This window comes from Sphaeramia orbicularis, chromosome 6 (assembly GCF_902148855.1).
Source record: "Sphaeramia orbicularis chromosome 6, fSphaOr1.1, whole genome shotgun sequence".
In the NCBI taxonomy this organism is placed as follows: Eukaryota; Metazoa; Chordata; class Actinopteri; order Kurtiformes; family Apogonidae; genus Sphaeramia; species Sphaeramia orbicularis.
Window position 1 is genome coordinate 24,976,959 of NC_043962.1, and position 15,701 is coordinate 24,992,659.

At 36.6% G+C, this 15,701-nt stretch overlaps 2 protein-coding genes across 5 annotated transcripts; one reads left to right on the top strand and one right to left on the bottom strand.

The window, feature by feature from the left end:
- Positions 1-237: 237 nt before the first annotated feature.
- Positions 238-5,476, top strand: tmem263 (transmembrane protein 263). Of its 4 annotated transcripts, none has more exons than XM_030136165.1 (3): positions 238-479; positions 2,843-2,913; positions 3,889-5,476. In XM_030136165.1, the coding sequence occupies exons 2-3, from the start codon at positions 2,847-2,849 to the stop codon at positions 4,182-4,184; spliced, it is 363 nt and encodes a 120-aa protein (XP_029992025.1). In that variant the 5' UTR covers positions 238-479; positions 2,843-2,846; the 3' UTR covers positions 4,185-5,476. The 4 variants fall into 4 exon arrangements, with proteins under 4 accessions (XP_029992025.1, XP_029992023.1, XP_029992026.1 ...); XM_030136163.1 differs by having other exon boundaries at positions 243-479; positions 3,886-5,476; XM_030136166.1 differs by lacking the exon at positions 238-479 and adding an exon at positions 501-792.
- A 6,258-nt stretch (positions 5,477-11,734) lies between these two features.
- On the bottom strand, positions 11,735-15,014 carry LOC115421031 (zona pellucida sperm-binding protein 4-like). Its single transcript, XM_030136685.1, has 8 exons — positions 14,657-15,014; positions 14,329-14,513; positions 13,909-14,012; positions 13,654-13,823; positions 13,389-13,572; positions 12,466-12,613; positions 12,293-12,380; positions 11,735-12,208 (listed from the first exon to the last, which is right to left on the bottom strand). Exons 1-8 carry the CDS (start codon positions 15,012-15,014, stop codon positions 12,120-12,122), a joined length of 1,326 nt encoding a protein of 441 aa, XP_029992545.1. The 3' UTR covers positions 11,735-12,119.
- Positions 15,015-15,701: the final 687 nt, after the last annotated feature.

Consider the following 15,701-nt stretch of genomic DNA (forward strand, 5'->3'; position numbering starts at 1 on the left):
AAATAAGAACAACAAGAATACACTTTTATCTCCTGATATCTTATTGATCACTTTGTTTCTAAATTATTCTTCTTCGTCTTGTGATAATTTTCTAATGTGTCTCTAAAAAACATCACCGCTACTACTTTAGTACACTGTCACTCACATTTACACTAGAAAATAAAAGTATCTGACTCAATTAACTAAAAAATCGTCAGTAAAAACAGTTGTTAGAGCTGGTTTGAACTTCTTTTTGCAGTGGGACTGTATGCAGTTCTGTGAGCAGCTGTGGACAGTGTGTACCTCTGTGTGTTTTTATGGGTGGAGACTGAGGTTGTCCTCCAAAAAACACATAGGCAGACAACAAAAGTCAGCTTCACCAGCAGCAGCTACATAAGTACAGGCTTTAAAACCTGAAAATAGTCCTGAACGGTAGGATTAAAAGGCCCGCTGATAGCGCATCCGGTTTTCATTGGGTCCGTTTGTTAACGTTTAACAAGGTAAGTGTAATATTAGCTCGCAGGGTTCAGTTGTTTGAGACTGGGAGAGAGTCAGCCATGAAAACTTCTGCACAACCAACACTACTTGGGGGAAAAAGTTACACTATTTGATCCGACAAACTCGAATAAGAGCCGAATTGAACTCGCCTGGTCATGGTCGACGGGCACAGGCTGAAAAATGTGCAAAACGTGCGATTTTTAGGACCGTTAAAGATGAAAAACTTTTAGTGATGTGTGGTATTTGCGGAGTGACGTGTCTGTTTTGATGAAGACTCGACAAATCGGCTGCTTATGGCGATGAGACTTCGCTAAGGCAAGTCTGCGACGATAAACACGACAAAAACGCATTTTTATGGCTGTGTAAGAGAAACGGCTTCAAATTTTACACGTATACTTGAAAGCATCAGCGGCTCTTATCTGTTAAGTCTAACGTTTGCTTAGCTTTCAAGCTAACGTTAGCAAAACACCCAACGTTGCTAGCATCTATGTGGCTACGGATCTACTGTAAACATCTATACAACTGGATTAAATATGTGCAATTCACTTATGTGTATTGATGAAAATGTTATCCGTTATTTTTTTTTTATTTTTATTAAAGCTGCCCTGCGAGAATTCATATATAATCCAACGCAGAAGGTGTTTGAGTACGTGTTTTATTCTCTACAGATTTCATTATTGCTATAATAGGCCCATCATATAAAGCCCAAACAATGACAGAAAAGCTGGCTAACATATTTGTATTTGATGTTAATGTTTTCTTTCCACACAAATTTTATGTTATTTAATAACCCACACGCAAATATACCATATACAGACGTCATGTAGAATCACTTTGTATGAAATAACTAATAGCAATTTGATATGTTCACATATATGTGCAGCTCACATAAAATATATTTATGTGGAGAATTTGTTGCCTCTGAATTTATTGTTATTTACTTATATTTTCATATATTCAGAGGATGAACATATGTGTTTGGCTATTGCATCACTTTACACGTACCATTTACATCACTTTTGATATAGAGGCTAGACAATACAGGATTTATATTTAACCCATAAAGACCCAGCACTACATTTATGTCCGTTCCCAAATGACATTTTCTCTATAGCTAACCTTTCTTAAGTGAATTAATACTACTTATTTATAATATTATCCTCTGTATTTTGTATTTTATCAGTATAAATCTGATATTTTCCAATATTAAATTCACTGATCATGTAGATGTTCATAAAAGATCAGATAAAGTTGAGGGTTATTATATCAGAAACAGAGAAAACTGCCGAAAAAGTGACTTTTTTTAGTAAAATATACCATTAAGTGAACATAAACCAAGTGTCTCCATCCACTGTCATTGATCAAACTCCATGGGTTTTACTGGTGAATCAGTGTTGTAGAAAATGACGGTGTTCCCACATTCATTATGGAGCCTCTGAACGTCCAAATGGGTCATATCTGATGACCATGAAAAGATGACAAACTGTATTTTACAACAATTATTTACATGGATTAATAAGATTAATGGATCAACAGATATTTAACATTTTAGATCAGTAGATGGTTTTGATCTGTGATGAATGTTTGGGTCTTTATGGGTTAAGGCTGATAGTTTGCAGCGGAAAAATCCAATAGCCAGTTGATCAGCCCATAACATCTCAGCCCCTATCCTGAAAATATGTATGTATGTATGTATGTATGTATGTATGTATATATATATATATATATATATATATATATATATATATATATATATATATATATATATATATATATATGTAGCCTATTGCAAAATTAATTAAGCATGTTGGGAACTTATTATCTTTCATTGTATTAGAAATCAGATAACTGAGTAAAATCAAGAAATGTGTAACTGAGTATTAAACTAACCCTAAAACATATCGGTGTGAGTGTCTTTTGAATATTACTTGCTTTCATTTTTCATTTCACATTTCAATTTTTTCAGTTAAGAAGCACAATATATGCATCAATCAACCAGCAACTTGTGATATTGTTTGGCATTTGTCCTCTCAGTGCATAATACGGGAACATCTATAAAGACAGTACTTCCATTGACATTTCCATCTTGCAGTATAAAGTTTGGATACTGTTTCTTTAACCTGTTACTCAACTCTGTCACTGTGAACAGGTCTGCCTTGTTTTAAAATCGGCAGCACACCCAAAGCAAGCTGTGGCCTCAGTCTTTTTACACATTGATCCATCTATTCCTGCTAAAAGTGTTGACATTACTTAAATGTTTGACCATAACATCATGAATGCTCTTCTGTGTTACTTGATAGTGGTGTACACTAACTGTTACTGTGTCTTTAGATAATTGTCTTTTAATATCTTATTTTGTTTTCAGAGAGATGAGTCAGGCAGAGGAGGTGCCTGAGGAAATGCCTGCATACCTCAATGATGAGCCAGTTGCTACAGGTAAGAAACGTGGGAAACACTGGGAAATTTCTGTACATTCATCCCAACTTTTTTAATGTTTTTTTTTTTTATCATATATAAGAGTTGCCATTTTTAGCTTTTTACTGTTGAAAATGTACACGTTTTCATTCTTTTCTCTCTTGTCAATACAGTATATTTGGGTTTTTGACTGAACAAACCAAACACGTCATCGCTGTTAGCTGTGGAAATCGAGATTAAACAAATATACAAAAAAAGCAATGAGGAAGACGCCAGTAATCATTATAAGTTGTCTTCATCTGTTGTGTCAATGGTGACTGAAGCAAAGCTGACAAAACTTTAAACCATGTCAGATCAAGCATTTTATGGACTTCCATCTCCGTCACCGTCTACAAACATGGCTGTCTCCATGTTTGTTGACATTTTTTTTTGTAGCATTGTGTAAAACAGATTTTTTTTTAAGCAGAGGTGGAAAATGCCCATTTAGAAAAATATCCATAATAACATGGACATGGTATTAATTTGTGGTTTGTTTTTTTTTGTTTTTTTTTGGGTGTTATGTGTAAGGCTGCACCGTTTGATTAAAAGTCATTTTGTTATAATAATAATAATAATAATACATCACACTTATGTAGCGCTTTTTTTGGACACTCAAAGACGTTTCACAAACAAGCAAATGGGTTATGGGCCATTTTACATTTCCGATTTGAATCTGTTTACTTGGTTATCAGAAAAAATCCTTAGGAGTGTTAAGTCAAACATGACAAAATAAACTAGGAGTAAAAAGAAATACAAAAACAAGATCAACAAAATACAACAACTTAAAGAAAAATACACAGTACCTCTTTCAGTGAAAGAATGCAGGATATTCAGAATAATTTACCAACAATATCTTTGGAGTATCAGCATTTTTCTTTTTTTTTTTTTTTTCTTGTTTTTGGTGTTGTTAAGTAACAGTGAATTTTACAGTATTAATCTTGTTCTAAATTACAGACAACAACAAGGACCACCCACAGACACAGCCGGGCCTCTTTGGTAGGGTGGCAGGAGGCTTTTACGGCGCCACAAAAGGGGCTCTAGGAGCGACAGTGGGCGGCGTGTCCTGGCTAGGAGGAAAGAGCCTGGACCTCACCAAATCGGCCGTCAGCACCGTAGCCTCTGTGCCTGCGATGGGCGTGGGGCTGGTGAAAGGAGGAGTATGTGCTGTAGCTGGAGGAGTGACTGCTGTCGGCTCTGCGGTGGTCAACAAAGTCCCCATAGGAGGCAGTAAAAAGAAGGACAAGTCTGACTGATCGGAAGAAGAATCGCAAGCCAATGCACACAGCTGAGACTGTGAGCTGAGCAGGAAAAGAGCAACAGAGGACTCAAAAGTTCAGTGAAGGTTTGGTGAGGGGTCTGGTTTTTTGTCCTTAGTTTGTGCGTGTTTCTTTCTTTTTTTTTTTTTTTTTTTTTTTTTTTTTTTTTTTTTTTTCTTTGAGATTGTTTTTGAACCTACATTCATACAAGGACCCACAATGCAAGAACAAATAGACTCTTCTGCTCTGTTAAAATGAAAAAAAAAAACAAAAAACAGCAATTTTATATCACCGGTGTCTGGAAGTGTTCAGCTAAAAGGTCCATGGTTTTTTGACTTTGTCGCATTCGTTAGCTTTAGTACCAGAGAACAGCTTTGTAATATAAATGTAAATGTTCTTCAATTTCGCAAGACAATCTGTGATGATCTGTAACTGACAGTAAGGAATATTTTAGGTATTTCAATGTTTCACTGTCTGTGGGAAAATGATGGTGTGTTGGTAAAAGTGCACAGTATTACTTTAGTTTAATGTTCTTTTTTGTTCAGGATGTGTAAGTGACCAAAAAGTCATGACAGTTTAGTTTAATTTCTCTGTTGTTGTTTTTTTTTTTGTTTGTTTTGTTTTTGGCTGTGGGCTGGTGATTTTAAATTTCATTTCCCTGACATTTCCTCTGAATTAGTGTCGCCCTCTGGTGGCAAATGTTCTCAGCTCACAGAAAAATAATGTTTTGATACAGAATGCAATGGAATACAGTATTTACTCTACTTACAGCTGTTGTGTTTATCAGTTCACTATATGACTGTAAAAACCAGTTGCATCTTGTTCAGTGAATCACATTTGATACGCAGCACTACTATAAACTATATTTTGATAGCTACTGTGACATGTTGGATAGAGATGCTGAGATTTTTCTATTGAGTCTCCTTTGGAAAAAACAAATATTGTGACCCTTTCTAAAATAAATAGCGTAGTTTTCCAAATGCATCTCTGTTTCTGCTTAGGGTCACTGTTGTTTACTGTTGGATGAGTCTGATTGCTGGATTTCTTGACATTATATTTTGAATTTCAAGTTTCAAATACAGCAGATTTGCATTTACTCAAAGAAAGACCTTTTTTATTATTCTACCTTTAACTATAAATGCTTTTCAAGCCTTGTATTGTGCTTAAAATGAGGTTTCAAAGCTGTTTAGTGTAGAGAGTGTGACAGTTTGCAGAGCAATGAGAAGTGAATGAAACATGGCAATATGATATTCAGGGCTTGTTTAAATAAAGCATACTGAAAAGCTGGATTTCAGTAGTCTTTTATTCCAACTAAGGGACAATGGAATATGAAGTTTGATTGAGTTAATATTATAATGCCACGGTGTTCATTAGTGTATTTATTTGAAATATTACTGTATTTATTTGAAATATTACAATAGATTCTCCATAAATCTCTTCATTATTTACAGAGCAAAGTAATTTAACAGTGGATTGACATCTTGACACTAAAAGATAATATGTGTTTTTATGTCACTAGTATGTTCACTTAGATCAGGCCAAATGGCGCAGCTGCCACACATTATGTACAGAAATACACTTATAAAAAGGTTTTTGGTGCTTTATTGTAGAATTATTTTGTACATGCTGTTCCTATATTATGGTTAATTTCCAACAAAACACATGTCTATTCCAACTATTGAACCACAGGTCTATTAAACATGTACAAATACTCTTACTAATAAATCACTGATTAAATCTTCATTTATGTTTCTAAGAGCAGGGACTGTGTCATTTTCATGTTTAACACATTTACGGGAAAAAACATCTACTAACATGTAACATTGTGTCCTATTTTACCTATGATGTACATAAGAGTCATGATGACTTAAATTTATTGTAATGAAAATTAATCCTGAAGTCTGTTTTGTCAGATTTGACCTGAACCTGCTTCAGTGAACCTGCACAAAAATAGACATTTAAGAAAAATATCTTGTCTTTTTGTATCTTGAGCATCAATTTTGAAAAAGTCTTTTTGGTTGAGTTAAATGTCAAATACAGTATTTAAAGGTTAATTAAATATTACTTCCCATAATTGTACAGGGGTGAAAAAATTTACATCTGTTTGTTTTTTTACTTGCAAATGTGAGGCAAACACATTAAATGTTTGCTCTACAAATTCAGTAAAGAAATGAGCTGTATTTAAATGTTTGAGAAAAATGCAGTTATTATTAATAATAATAATAATAATAATGATAAAAATAAACTTTAATTAGCTTATATAGCACTTTTAAAAACAGCAGTTTACAATGTGCTTTGACAGTCTAAGCAAACAGAGCACAGAGCAGATAAGTACAGCACTGGTGATTAACCAAACAGTAATGAACAAAGCTTAGATAAAAACTGGGAAAGAACCATCACAAAAACTAAATCCAATTTAATCCAATCCACTTTTATTTATAAAGTACAAATTTAAATAAACACAAAGGTTTCCAAAGTGCTGTACAGTAAAATAAACACAATAAAACATAATAAAAAAACACAATAACTCATAATAAAAATCCCATCCCATCCCACTAAGGACTGTTAAATTTATACTGAAAATCACCAGTGGTTTATTAATAATTTCCAAAAATGTATGTATTAGATTATTGGAGTATTAGAGCGCATGAAATCCATTTAAAAGGTGTTGGTCTAAACTGGTCCATTTTTATTCTGTTTTCATTACTTATTCCCACATCAGTATATTCCACAGAGCAGACCTGATGTTTTAATAACAACCCATTTGTATCTTCTCAACAGCCTAAAAGCCTCAAGAGTGTGTAAAGTGTTTTTTCTTCCTTACGTGGATTATTTCATCACACACGCTAGACAAGGTCACAGCCAGGAAAAAAATGTGACTTAAATGTGACTTATGTAAATATTTATTGACTCATCTGACATTCGGGTCACGCAAACCTTTTTCGAAGGTTTTTGTGTACTACTCCTTGAATTTATCACCAAATGTTTATTTTTCCTCTACACGATGACATTGATCTGTTCGTCGAACGTGAAACAGTTGATCTCGATATGCACTTCAGCACAAACTGTCCTCTTTTAGTCATGAACGTATTCACTTACATCATTGACGGCAACATGTAAACACAACAGCACAGCAGATCAATACACAGAGCTTAGAAATAGACCTGGCAATTGTGGATCATTTTCACCACAGTTATTTGCATAGATGACAGAACGCTTGGAACCTGGGATCTTTGTTGTTAATAGAACAACAGAATAGAATAGAATAGAATAGAATAGTAAGAAGTACAGTGCCATTCAATCTGTATCATATATAATATCCATCTATTATCCTCCGCTTTATCCGGGGCCGGGTCGAGGGGGTAACAGTCTAAGCAGGGATGCCCAGACTTCCCTCTCCCCAGACACCTCCTCCAGCTCTTCCGGGGGGACCCCTAGGCGTTCCCAGGCCAGCCGAGAGACATAGTCTTTCCAGCGTGTCCTGGGTCTTCCCTGAGGTCTCCTCCCGGCGGGACATGCCTGGAACACCTCCCCAGGGAGACATCCGAAACAGATGCCCGAGCCACCTCAGCTGGCCCATCTCGATGTGGAGGAGCAGCGGCTCTACTCCAAGCTCCTCCCTGGTGACTGAGCTCCTCACCCTATCTCTAAGGGTGCGCCCAGCCACCCTACAGTGGAAACTCATTTCAATCGCTTGTATCCAGGATCTTGTCCTTTCGGTCATGACCCAAAGCTCATGACCATAGGTGAGGGTAGGAACGTAGATTGACCGGTAAATCGAGAGCTTCGCCTCTCGGCTCAGCTCCTTCTTCGCCATGACAGACCGATACAAGGACTGCATCACTGCAGACACTGCACCGGTTCCCCTGTCAATCTCACTCTCCATCCTTCCCTCACTCGTGAACAAGACCCCGTGATACTTGAACTCCTCCACTTGGGGCAAGGGCTCCCCACCAACCCGGAGAGGGCAGACCACCTTTTTCCGGTTGAGAACCATGGCCTCGGATTTGGAGGTGCTGATCCTCATCCCGCTCGCTTCACACTCGGCTGCAAACCGCCCCAGGGCACGCTGAAGGTCCAAGTTTGATGAGGCCAACAGGACAACATCATCCGCAAAAAGCAGAGATGAAATCCTGTGGTCCCCAAACTGGACCCCCTCCAGCCCCTGGCTGCGCCTAGAAATTCTGTCCATAAAAATTATGAACAGAACCGGTGACAAAGGGCAGCCCTGCCGGAGTCCAACATGCACCTGGAACAGGTCTGACTTACTGCTGGCAATGCGAACCAGGCTCCTGCTTCGGTCATATAAGGACCGGACTGCCCTTAACAGAGGGCCCCGGACCCCATACTCCCTAAGCGCCCCCCACAAGATATCACGAGGGACACGGTCAAACGCCTTCTCCAAATCCACAAAACACATGTGGACTGGTTGGGCGAACTCCCATGAACCCTCGAGCACCCAATGGAGGGTATAGAGCTGGTCCGGTGTTTCACGACCAAGACGAAAACCACATTGTTCCTCCTGGATCCGAGGTTTGACTATTGGTCGGATCCTCCTCTCCAGTACCCTGGAATAGACTTTCCCCGGGAGGCTGAGGAGTGTGATCCCCCTGTAGTTGGAGCACATCCTCCGGTCCCCCTTCTTAAAAATATAATAATAATAATAATAATAATAATAATAATAATGATGATGATGATGATAATAATAATAATAATAATGCATTTTATTTATAGGCGCCTTTCAGGACACTCAAGGTCACCATACAAAGTTTTAAAAATAAAACACAATTAAAACACAAATAAAACTTACAATAAAAATTCAAATAAAAGCAGCTAAAATTAATAGTAAAAAAAAAAAAAAGCAGAAACCCATCACTCACACACAAGCATACTTTCTGTTATTGCACTGATCCCTTTAAAACATACTGCACGTCAGATGTGTTTTTCTATAAAGTGTAACCGTCTACACCTGTACATGTCTACAAAGAGACATCTACAGGTTTTATGTGATTCTAGCAGCCGTTGGTGAATAATCCTCAGTTTCCAAATCAAGAATTAGTGAAGGATGAAGAATCTCTGGAGACATACAGAAAGATTTTTAAATGGAGGCTTTTACGGCAAAATATTTTTGTACTGACTGTTATCTAGAAGAGTAGTTTATGTCTCAGAAACAGTATCTATAAGTTACAGATTCATAGAGATCTGTCTTTTCCTGTATAACCCATAAGGACCTAGTGTCACTTTTGTAGCTGCTCCCAAATGAATTTTTCTCTGTATTTAACCTTCCTTAATAGATTGATCACCATTTATTGTCATATTATCTTCTGTATTTTGTGTTTTTTCAGTGAAAATCAGGTATTTTCCTACATTTGATTTACTAATCATGTAGATGTTCATAAAAGTGCAAGTAAAGTTGAAGGTTATTGTATCAGAAACAGAGAAAACTGTAGAAAAAGTGGCTTTTTCAGCAAATCTATCATTAACTGAACATAAACCTAGTGCCTCCATCCACCATTATTCATCAAACTCCGTGGGTTTTACTGGTCAAGAAATGTTGTAGAAGATGACGGTGTTTCCACGGTAACAACAGAGCCACTGAACGTCCGAATGAGTCATATCTGATGACCATGAAAAACTGAGAAAATCCATTTTACACCAATTATTTACATATATTGATAGAATTAGTGGATCAACAGCTTTAACATCAGTAGATGGTTTTGGTTGACAGTGAAATTTTTTTGTCTTTGTGGGTTAAAATATCAAATAGATTTCATTACATTGGCAAATACTAATAGTTTTGTTTGACATTCATCCAAGTAGTTTATAAAAGCCAAGAAAGGATCTGATAATAGCAAGGTACATTCAATAGGTTTTGCAGAAAAAAACAGAAATGACCAAATTCTACACTAGAAAGTCAATGACACTTTGAAACACCTTTGGTATGAACATGGTTTATAATTCAACCAGGACAAGAGAGTTACGTGATGGACCTTTTGTTGCTTCATCAACAGGAGTATAATTGGAATCGGCACAAATAACTGTTAAGTGTAATCTCCATAACATGCAGTACAATGCAGTACACCAAAGAAGAGGTTAAAAACATATTTCATCACCGCGTCACACTGGGCCTGATGATTATTACTCAAGCTGTGTGTACATTTTATCAGATAAAGTAAGCTGTGTGATGTTGTTAGAGGTTTAGGGATGATACTGTTTGCCTTGGGTGTAGCTGGAAGTAGCAGAAGGCTGACACAACATGACAATATATACACAATAGCAGAAAAAAAGTGTTCAGACGCCCTAAAAATTGTACTCAAGTTCAAATATTATCATGAAATATTTGCACAAAAATCTTTTGTGTTTCGGAAGGTGTGGCTCCATCAGACAGACACAAACAAATGCAAATGATTTTTTTGTTCATTGCTTACAAGAAAAAATAACAGAACTAAATTCTTGGCAGTTTCAACATGTCATGCCCTGGATGCATTTTAATTATCTTGCTGAAACGTCTAGTTCTGACCTCAATAGAACAGAGTACGTGCAAAAAGGAGCATGTGGGTTTGGAGAATGGAACAATAGTTGGCAGAGTTCAATGACTTAAGAGTGATTCTTAATGTAATATATGACAAATGCACAGGGTGTCCAAAAACTTTCTTCCATCACCTTTTATTATGCTCTTTTACAGATATTACAGTTGCTGCACATGGCATTCCTTATTCATGACTGTAGTGTTTTGCATTAATCTACAAAGATATAGGCAGGAAATCTACATGAAGGTAATACAAAACCACATGGAGAAGAATAAATGTAGAAATGAAGAATAAATCTGAATTCACAGAATGATTACTATATTGTGACGTATGGTGTGGTGGTAAAATTCCGTAAGTGTGTATTATAATAGAAGATTTTGTAAGAGCCAAGTAGTGGAGCAGCAAATTTGTAAAGCAACAATAGAATCTGCAGTTTATGGGTGGAAATTATAAAGAGAGAATGTAGTAAAGTTGCAGAAATAACAATATGAGCATCCACACAGTTGCATGATATGTTATCAATACATAACATTTGGAAACAGTGGAAACAACCTGCTCAGAGTTGTGTTTGATCAGCTGGAACTTTTCAACAATGTAGCACAAAAGTAAGTTTTTCAACAAAGGGAATAAATGAGGGAAACAACATTTACATCTCAACGATTTGAAATTAACAGGATCAATATTTATTTATTTAATTCAACTGCTATTAACACACTGCATTATTCAAGATACTTTTTGCCTTTATAGAAGATAATACAAAGTGGACAGAGACAGGAAGGATGTTATATCCAGTCCCATTTTCACTGCAATGAAGTCATGGGCCACGTGGGATGTTCTCTACCCCAGAAAAGTATAATAATGATGTCAAATTTCACAATATATATTATAATATTCTCTTCTTTTTTGTTAAAGAGGTATTGTTTAAAAAAAATGGTAAGAGACTGTAATTGTGGGAAAGGGTCGTGGTTAAAGACAAACTACATTTGCAACCATGTGGTGTCAGAAAATGTCAGTGTCACTGAAAATGTTGAATATTATTAAATCTTGAACTTGAACTACATTAGAGTTGTACTCTATGGCCTCTTTTACAACGCTTAAAAGCAGCTTTACATAAAATCAGTTGTACCAACACTTTCCTGATACACTGTCAACTAAACTTCATAAACTAGTGAGTCAGACTACTTTTTAATCATGAACTTTTTAACAACATCATGCCAAATTTCTTGAATAAAAATTAGACTAAGAAAAGGGATAAGGAGATGTTCCATTATTGGAGGAGCCACTTTTAATTACACATGTACAATTACTTCATAGAATATCTACAACTGATAATATTGTATTTTAAAGTACCATATCTTCAACTATTTCATCCCAGGGTGTTGAACTGGACTTTCAACTGGTTTTATTGTTCATCATTGCGGAAGATCAGAGGTCCAACAGTAGCCACCCTGCTAATAGTGTTTTCCTGGGCCACAGCATCAACATTTCTCCCTGCAGAGACATACAAACAACGTTAGATATGAGAAAAAATATAACAAATTCATACAATAAACTGACAATAAATGTATCCCTTACTGTTTCGATAACTATTTCCGGGGCAGGATGGCTCACAGGAGTAGCCTTGTGCCGGAAAACACAAATATGTGCTACAGTGAAGGTACATCTACAGGAAAAAAAAAAAAACAAGCATTAGTAGAGTAATACAAAATATACTTTGTATGGCAGCTTCTTGTTAATATATTCATTACCTGTTCACTCATGTGACTGAGTGTTTGTGGGTTTACGAAGCTGAACATTTGGAACATGAAACGCTTGTGGTGATTTGGAAAATTCAGACCAGAGTTGGAATCAATTCGAATCAGTTTGGATAAGTATCTATCATCCTGATATGGACACCTGGGTGTAGAGAAAATTAGGTCAGGGCACTGAATTCATAAGTAACATGATTATCTAAATACTTACTGGTTAAATAAAGGTTAAACAAATAAATAACATAAATAGCAGCAGATTCAACTCATGGTTCCAACAACAAATACACAGACAAATACTGACCGTCAAGAAGTGATACTTGATATTTTTGTAACATCTTTGTGATATAATGATCCATATTTACTCTAATTTACTAATAAATTTTATTTATGAGTAACAGATTGACTGTGCGTTTAACACTGTCAACACTGTTTTTCTATTCTCTAAACTCATAACAACTCGTCCTTTTGGCTATTTATCCTAATATGAACAAAAAGAGCAAAGATTTGGATTTTTAAGGCACAGCCACAGTCTATTTATTAGGAGGTGTTTTCCTCATGTGACCCACACCTGACAGGTTATAAATGTATAAAAGGAGACTGTGTAAGGATTGTTTTTGTGGGATGGCAGATTAAAAAAATAAAATAAAATAAAATTATTAACCCAGAAAACCTTAAACCAGTTGAATTTGCTCTGAAGGGAAAGGGCAAATAGGTCTGCAATTACTAAATAGTCTACAGTCATCATTGATTAATTCTTATGTCTTAAAGTTATTGAGTTTGTTCCAAGATTTTGTATTAGTTTCATCTCCTGGAATAATCTATACAAAGCATAATCTCAAAGAAAGAAACAATACACTGATCTAATTCTATAATATCACATTTTAAACATATTACCAGAGCAGATTTTTGGTCAGATTTACCCATTTATCAGGATGTCCCACTGTGGCAGACTGTGAGGGCTGGAACCATATGTAGCCCAGCATCGACCCAGTGTCAGGTGTACAGTAGGATGCATCCCCAATAGCCGAACAGCCACAAACACAGGCTCTCTCAATGCTTTTGTCACAGGGTATTCAGTATAGAAAGAGGTGTAGGCCTCCTCAACTGTAAGAGAAAAGATATTAGCTATAAATAGATGCAAAACAAATAAATAAACTATAGTCACAACCATGCTGATCCCCTTACAGTCATTGCAGCCTTTTGCAGTGCACTCTCCATTAGCCAACATCAGCTCCACAGAAACCGATCCTGTACCATTAACGTGCCAATGTATACTTTCACGTACTTCGTCAAAGATCAGAGCTTGAACAGAAGTACTGGTGAGGAACGGGTGGTACCTACACTGGACGACCAATCTGAAAAGACACCATGTACATGTAAGAAGACTAAGCGACAAAATTCATAATGTAAAATATTGTGTAACAAAAAATGATCACCTACTCAAACTGGCTGTCTCTGGTAATAGCACCAAGTCGGCTAATTCCCACTTCATATGAAGAAATCATCTTGTTCTCATAGATTAAACTACCACTACCACTGTCTTCCTGATAAATGTGACAAAAATATTGGTTAAAATGTACATAGATGCCATTTAAACTCTTGAGACCCAGCAGTGCATTTTTGTTCTTTGTAGGGGACAAGAGTTTCAAAGCTTTACTTAAAACAAAGTAAAAAAAAAAAAAAAAAAGAAACATTGTGTCCACTGCAAAAAAACTGTACCTGAAAAACTGTTGCATTATGTTGTTTCCCATCCAGACAATTATTTAATGTAAAAAAAAAAAAAGTCAAAACTTTCCAGGTTGTCAAGAGGTTAAGGTTGTTCTGATTTGTTAAAGAATAGATTAAAAAAAAAGGTCTTACCATAACAACAGTGCCACAGGAGGTAACAGGAAACTGATAGATGGCAAAGTTTGAGTTAGAGTCTATGTGGGAACATCCTTGACCTTGTCCCAGCAGTGAGATTGTCTCCAGATCAAGGAGGGGTACAGTAACGTCCTTGGCAACTACTATGATGAACTCGCCACTCTTGGTGCAATGGAGAGTCACTGGTGGAGAAAACAAGGCAGTGATGAGACATTCGGGTTTAAGATGTGTACTTCATTCTGTTCAGAGTGCAGGAATTGACCAACCATGTAAAGCCATCAGACAATGTAAATTTAATGACAACAATGGCCTTCCAATAACCTACCTGCTTTCCCATAGTAGCATCGGTGTCCATCAAAGCAGCAGTTAAGGGCTTCACATTCCTGGGCAGAGATGTGCGGATGTCCACAGACCACTCTTACATTGTCTCTCAAATCACACGTGTTGACAACAGTCTGTGGGTTCTGGTTCCATCCTTGCTTTTGTACTGAAGAAGACTGCTGTGTTTGAGGAGTCTTCTTCACCACCGGCTCATGAACATTAACTTGCTTGTTGGGTTGTCCCGGTGTTTGCAGGGACCCTTGAATGTTTGACTGGTGCACGCGTTGGGCTTCTATCTGTATTCCAACTAAGCATCCCAGCAGCACTACTGTCAGCACAGAGGCACTGCAGCACTTGGCCATGTTTCCAAAGCAGCTTGACCAGTCCCTAAGTGAAGCTCTGGTGTGAGCGTCCACATTTATATAGGACCAGCAGTCGCACCTTAAAAACCCCACCTCCTGGGTTTTATTTTTCTCTCAGAAGGTGGATTTCATGAGCACTTTTGGAACTTCACAGTGTCGTTTCTATGGGTGAAATGAGGTTATGAAACACATCAGGTCATGTCAGTAACTGCATGACATTAAAGTATTGACAAATCCAACATATTGGTCACAAAAACCTTTTCACAGGTCATTATGGCCTCATTCTTATTTGTCATACAATATTTATTTTGTGTATTTTTTAAGTACACACATTTATCCAGACTGAAATTCACCCACCTGTGGCCATTTTCAAGCTTACTATCTTATCTTTAACTTACAGTTTGGCTTTATTTAAATACAGTTACTCTACAGTTTTATTGTTTTAAACATTACAAAACACCTTTTCTTCACATCAAAAACACATTACTATTTAGTTTGTTGATCACTGGTTAGGATTTTCTTGTGTTAAGTAGCTTTAACAGGTTTGTTGATAAGAGTAAGGTTCTTAAATATGACCAAGATATGCAGTCTAGTTTAATTTACATATGTATTAAATTATCTCCTGGATTTATAATTCATTTTTAGTTAAGCAGGAGATTGAACTTGATGATAATGGTGCAACAGACA

Coding starts and splice junctions, on each gene's coding strand:
- tmem263 (XM_030136163.1), top strand. CDS start 2,847: ATGAGTCAGGCAGAGGAGGTGCCTGAGGAAATGCCTGCATACCTCAAT. Junction 2,914..3,885: donor TGATGAGCCAGTTGCTACAG/GTAAGAAACGTG, acceptor TCTAAATTACAG/ACAACAACAAGGACCACCCA.
- LOC115421031 (XM_030136685.1), bottom strand. CDS start 15,014: ATGGCCAAGTGCTGCAGTGCCTCTGTGCTGACAGTAGTGCTGCTGGGA. Junction 14,514..14,656: donor ATGCTACTATGGGAAAGCAG/GTAGGTTATTGG, acceptor TTTCTCCACCAG/TGACTCTCCATTGCACCAAG. Junction 13,824..13,908: donor ACCAGAGACAGCCAGTTTGA/GTAGGTGATCAT, acceptor GTGTCTTTTCAG/ATTGGTCGTCCAGTGTAGGT.